Source organism: Brassica oleracea, chromosome C6, assembly GCF_000695525.1.
Source record: "Brassica oleracea var. oleracea cultivar TO1000 chromosome C6, BOL, whole genome shotgun sequence".
Taxonomy (NCBI): Eukaryota; Viridiplantae; Streptophyta; class Magnoliopsida; order Brassicales; family Brassicaceae; genus Brassica; species Brassica oleracea.
In genome coordinates this window covers 10123765-10128756 of record NC_027753.1, presented here as the reverse complement: position 1 = coordinate 10128756, position 4992 = coordinate 10123765, and the positions used below count along the sequence as shown (strand labels likewise).

Genomic DNA, 4992 nt, shown 5'->3' with positions numbered 1-4992 from the left:
ACGATGAAGAAGCCTTTGATTTTGGTTTATTTTATACTAACCAACCCAAAGAGGGGTCATTTGATTTTGATGATTTGTTTTCAGACAAGTTATGTTTTACACATGGTGGTACACGCATATCACATCAACATCATCCAAGATTTCATGTTTGTGTATTTGAGGTCGATGACTCAATATGTTCGATCAGATTGTGACATGGCCGATGGTAAAGAAGAACCAACTATCATGTTTGAGGACGAAGAATATTCTGCCCAAGATCTTCATCACCCACAGATTGCAGAAAATTGGAGAGGTCTAAGGGACCTTCAGTAATTTCCAAATCAGGGGGAGTAATGTGTGTTGTACTCTTTTTCCTTCACCATGGTTTTGTCCCAATTCGGTTTTGCTGGTAAGGTTTTAATGAAGCAACATTAAAACACATTACAAGCTCTAAATGGCTAAGAAAACCAAGGGGAAGTGTTATGAACCAGATTGTGGATGGCTCATAACCAAGAGATTATGATTTGTAATCTTTCCATTTATCTATGACGGTGTAATCTCCTATATAAGGAACCTCTATGTTATGAATAAATATTGATTTTTCCATTACTTTTATAACAAACATATCTTAATTAGGCGACACAAGATATGTCTCTTGTGTGCCATGCGTCGCTGTGATAGTGTTTTTGGGAGGAGAAAACGAGGGGAGCAAAAATCATTTCAATGCGACGAAGAAATCTAACGGAGGAGGGAACAAGAGAGTCTTTCAAAGACTCGGCGGCTCAAACTATCCCAAAGACTCTAACCAGAAGGTTTGCTTCCACTGGCGGGCCGGCCGCTGCAACTGCTACTCTTGCCCTTTCCTTTACAGAGAGCTACCAGGTTCAGCTCCATTCCCCGGGTCATCTTCCACCAACAACAAAGAGTCGATAATGACTCTGGTTTCTCTTTGTTGAATCAGTTAGATGGGCATCAAAAGGTGATGCCTTTTTGAGTAGTTTTTGATGGGTTCTTGTTGACAGGGTTTTGTTTTTGGGGCAGGTAGTTACTGGGATTGCTCTGCCTTCTGGTTCTGATAAGCTTTACACTGCTAGTAAAGATGAGACTCTGCGGATTTGGGATTGTGCTTCTGGACAGGTTTCGATTTGCCTGCCTCTTAGAGTTCATTCCATACGTGTCATTATTTGGTTATAACTTAGGACCAAGGGGTGTGTCTCTCACACTACTGAGCCACCCCTGTTTATGTAGTTTAGCTACTGAACTCAAAACACTAATTTAAATAAGCATGCTTGCAGTTTGCATTACAGAAGGCTTTCTGATTGACTAGCTATTAGCGTGCGTATCGTTCTAATTTTATTTTTCTTGTGACATAGTGTACATGTGTACTCAATCTTGGTGGAGAAGCTGGCTGCATGATTAGTGAAGGTCCCTGGCTATTGGTTGGCATGCCAAATCTCGTTAAGGTAAGTTCGGAATACCATTCACTAGCATGGTTCCTTGGCTGTTCAAAACCCATCTATCTGTCTATACTGAGAATCACTTTGCTCTTTGGATTTATTACTGTTCCAAATATAGAGTTTTGATGCTTATTTATATATACAAGCGTGGAATATCCAAACCAATGTGGACCTGAGTCTCACTGGACCTGTTGGCCAAGTATATTCACTGGTTGTTGCTACTGATCTTCTGTTCGCTGGCACACAAGTAAATTTTTTGACTGGACTGTATAGTATCTTTCTAAGACCAAGTAGTACTGTGCTTGAGTGTCATGTGTATACTTCATCTTTTTTAATATTCTCATGAAGATATCATCATAGAGTATCTTTGATTGGGAAAGCTCATATGTGTTATAGAATTGTACAGGTCTGTTTGATTTTAGGTAAATGACAAGTTCTTATAATATTGTTGACATTGACACCCTAAACCTGGCTTCTCTTACTGTCAATCATCTTTGGCTGTTAATTTCACTTCTTGTTAAGGATCTTCGGGTGATATATATATTGGCATAAGATATTACATTTGTTATTTATATTAAAACAATGTTTAATATTTTTTTAAAAAACCCTTAATTAAAAGACTAGCAGTAGAACATATTTAATACTTAAAAATCATTAAAAAATTCAAAATGAGTTTTTGGGTTAATGATACTCTAAATTCGCATTTTCTTTAATTATGTGGCCACAATGTCAGTCTGAGTACTATCATTCTCAGTTTCCACCGTCTAGAAACTAACATGTTCCCACTGCTTATCATTGTAACAGTCAATAATTAGTGCATAAATAAGCTTTAAATTAAAAAAAAACATGAAAAATGTATGGCTATTCGTGATCGTGTCGTGGCTTTTTTCAACCATGGGTAAATTACCAACTACATGATCATGTAATTTCTAATCTATTACATAGGTTAGATCAATAACTTGCAACATATGCGAAATTGATGAATAATATCACGGATAATAATTCCACGATTAAATCCTCTTCGAAACATTTGGATCGACGGACAGTGCATGTACGACATCTTCGATAGACATGCTATGTGCGCAACAGACAACCACGACGAGCGGCTCTGTATGTAGTACTCTGGAACCTTCGAAAAGCTTTGCATCATATAATCTGTAAGTGTAAGAATTGCATGGTCTGTAGGATTCGAACCCCAAACCTGGGTGTAGTTATAATTATATCCGTTTTTTTTTCATTTTATTTGAGATAAACTGATAACAAGATATATATTTGTGAATAAGATTGGTAAATCCTATGAAATCTAAAAAAGACATATTTGAATTTTAATATAAACCTTTCTGTATAAACTTCATAATTTAAATAGTATGCTGGTGTTTGCTTTTACTTTTTTATAAATAAATATTTATTTTGTATAAGTGATAATATATATTTTATAATCTACATGTGTTAAATAATTATTTAATATGACATTTCTAAATACAATAATTTATATTTTATATTGAGTAATTTTATTTTGTCTTACAAACCGTCAATTGTATCACCAATATTTTCAGAATATGACGCGTGCCTTCGAACAAATGTATTTTTATTTATTTTGAATCAAAATATTATGATAATGTAAAATAAAATATGTATATACTATTTAAAATCTGGTACTATATATTTTATACTCTTTGACATTTATCATACTGAATTTACATTGAGCTATTATTTATATGAAAATATACGTAAGATAATATATTTATGGGCGTTTTGCAAAAATGACTTAAAACTCAAAGTCAAACACAAAACTAACCCGTAACTTTTTGGAACTTTCATTTGCCCAATTTACCCCAAAAGTTTGGATTATTCACGAAAATACCATTATTATTTTTAAATTTTTTTTTTGAAAATGGTTGTTTTAGTCAATCATCCTCATCTTCCTATTTTATTTACAACATTGTCATTGTCATCAGTACATCAACCACCATGAACAAACAATTTCAAGCTCTAGATGCACATAAAGTCAACATCTATATCTTCATATTCTTATTCGTATACACACAAACTATTTTCCTTTCACTTCCTCTTTTATTTCATCCCAAAATCCCGACTTTTTTATTTCAAAATTTTTAAGCTTACTAGAGTTAATCAAGTTCATGATTCTTGGTCAATAACGAGTGAATAACTTTCATTAAGAAGTGATGTGTGCTTGGAGAAGCAAAACATGAACCTCATTGGATCTAACATTGATTTTTGAAATTTTCCAAATCTGTTCGAGAGAAGACTTCCAACTTACACGGAAGTCTTCTGGTCAATGCAAGTGTTAATTTTGCAATTGACTTTATATTTGTTTTTTAGACACGACTTCTCTGGAAGTCTTCCAACTTTTCTTTGTTAACAAAAAAAAATCTCGAAAATATCAGGGAAAACTTAACTGGAGAAGTATTCTCAACTGTCGGTGGAAGTATTCATATTGTCGGTGAAAATCATCTCAGATTACTTTTGCAATTGAAAAATAAAAATTATATATTTAATTTTATTTAGATGACTTCCATGTAAGTTTTCCGAGAGAAGACTTATACGTAAGTCTTCCAGAGTTTTATTCCAAGATTCGGGTCAAACCTTTGGTTATCACATAAAACTTTCGTGTAAGTCTTCTGCGTGAAGACTTACATGGAAGTCATATACATGGAAGTCATCAAGTTAAAATTAAATATTTAAATTTTATTTTTTAATTGCAAAAGCAACCATGTAAGTCATCTAGTTAAAATTGAATATTTAAGTTTTATTTTTTTGGTGGAAGACTTCCATATAAGTCTTATAGAAAAAGTCAAAATGTTGTCACAATTAGGTCAATTTCAAAACTAACATGTTTATCATAGAAGACCTACCATAAAATCTTCTCGGGAATTCTTCTCTGGTATTTTTGAGTTTTTTTCAAAAACAAAAGTAAGCCAATATTTACAATAGACTTATTTGGAAGTATTCCTTTGTAAATTTTCAATTGAAAAAAATGAGCTGTATGGAACACTACAAGAAAACATATTTTTTACTAGGGCAGTATTCGTTGTAAATTCGTCGTAAACGGGGTGTTACGACGAATTAACGTCGAAAGACGTTTTGTTGTTAAACGTCCGTCGTAACGGAGGTTTCGTCGTAAACGACTCGTTACATTTACGACGAAATATATTCCTCGTAAAGCGCAGGGAAAGGATTCGTCGTAAACGCCACGTAAGACTTCGTCGTAAAGCCCACGTAATTGTTTCGATGTAAAGCACACGTAAATACTTTCGTTGTAAATCACTCGTAAACATTTCGATGTAAAATCCTCGTAAATATTTCGATGTTAATCACTCGTAAACATTCGATGTAAACTCCATGTAATGTTTACGAGGAGTTTACATCGTTTCTTATTATATTATTATTAATTAGTATATAATAGATTTTAATTTATATTTAATATTCAGAATTTAAAATAATTTAAATTTTAAAACAAAATATGAAATTGGAAAACATATTTTTAAAAAGTCATACAATAATATTTAAATTCATAATACAAACAGAAAAAAAA

At 32.9% G+C, this 4992-nt stretch overlaps 1 protein-coding gene across 1 annotated transcript; it reads left to right on the top strand.

The window, feature by feature from the left end:
• The first annotated feature begins 360 nt into the window (after positions 1–360).
• On the top strand, positions 361–1796 carry LOC106297445 (zinc finger CCCH domain-containing protein 48-like). Its single transcript, XM_013733681.1, has 6 exons — positions 361–388; positions 616–920; positions 1021–1116; positions 1353–1442; positions 1555–1683; positions 1785–1796. Exons 1-6 carry the CDS (start codon positions 361–363, stop codon positions 1794–1796), a joined length of 660 nt encoding a protein of 219 aa, XP_013589135.1.
• Positions 1797–4992: the final 3196 nt, after the last annotated feature.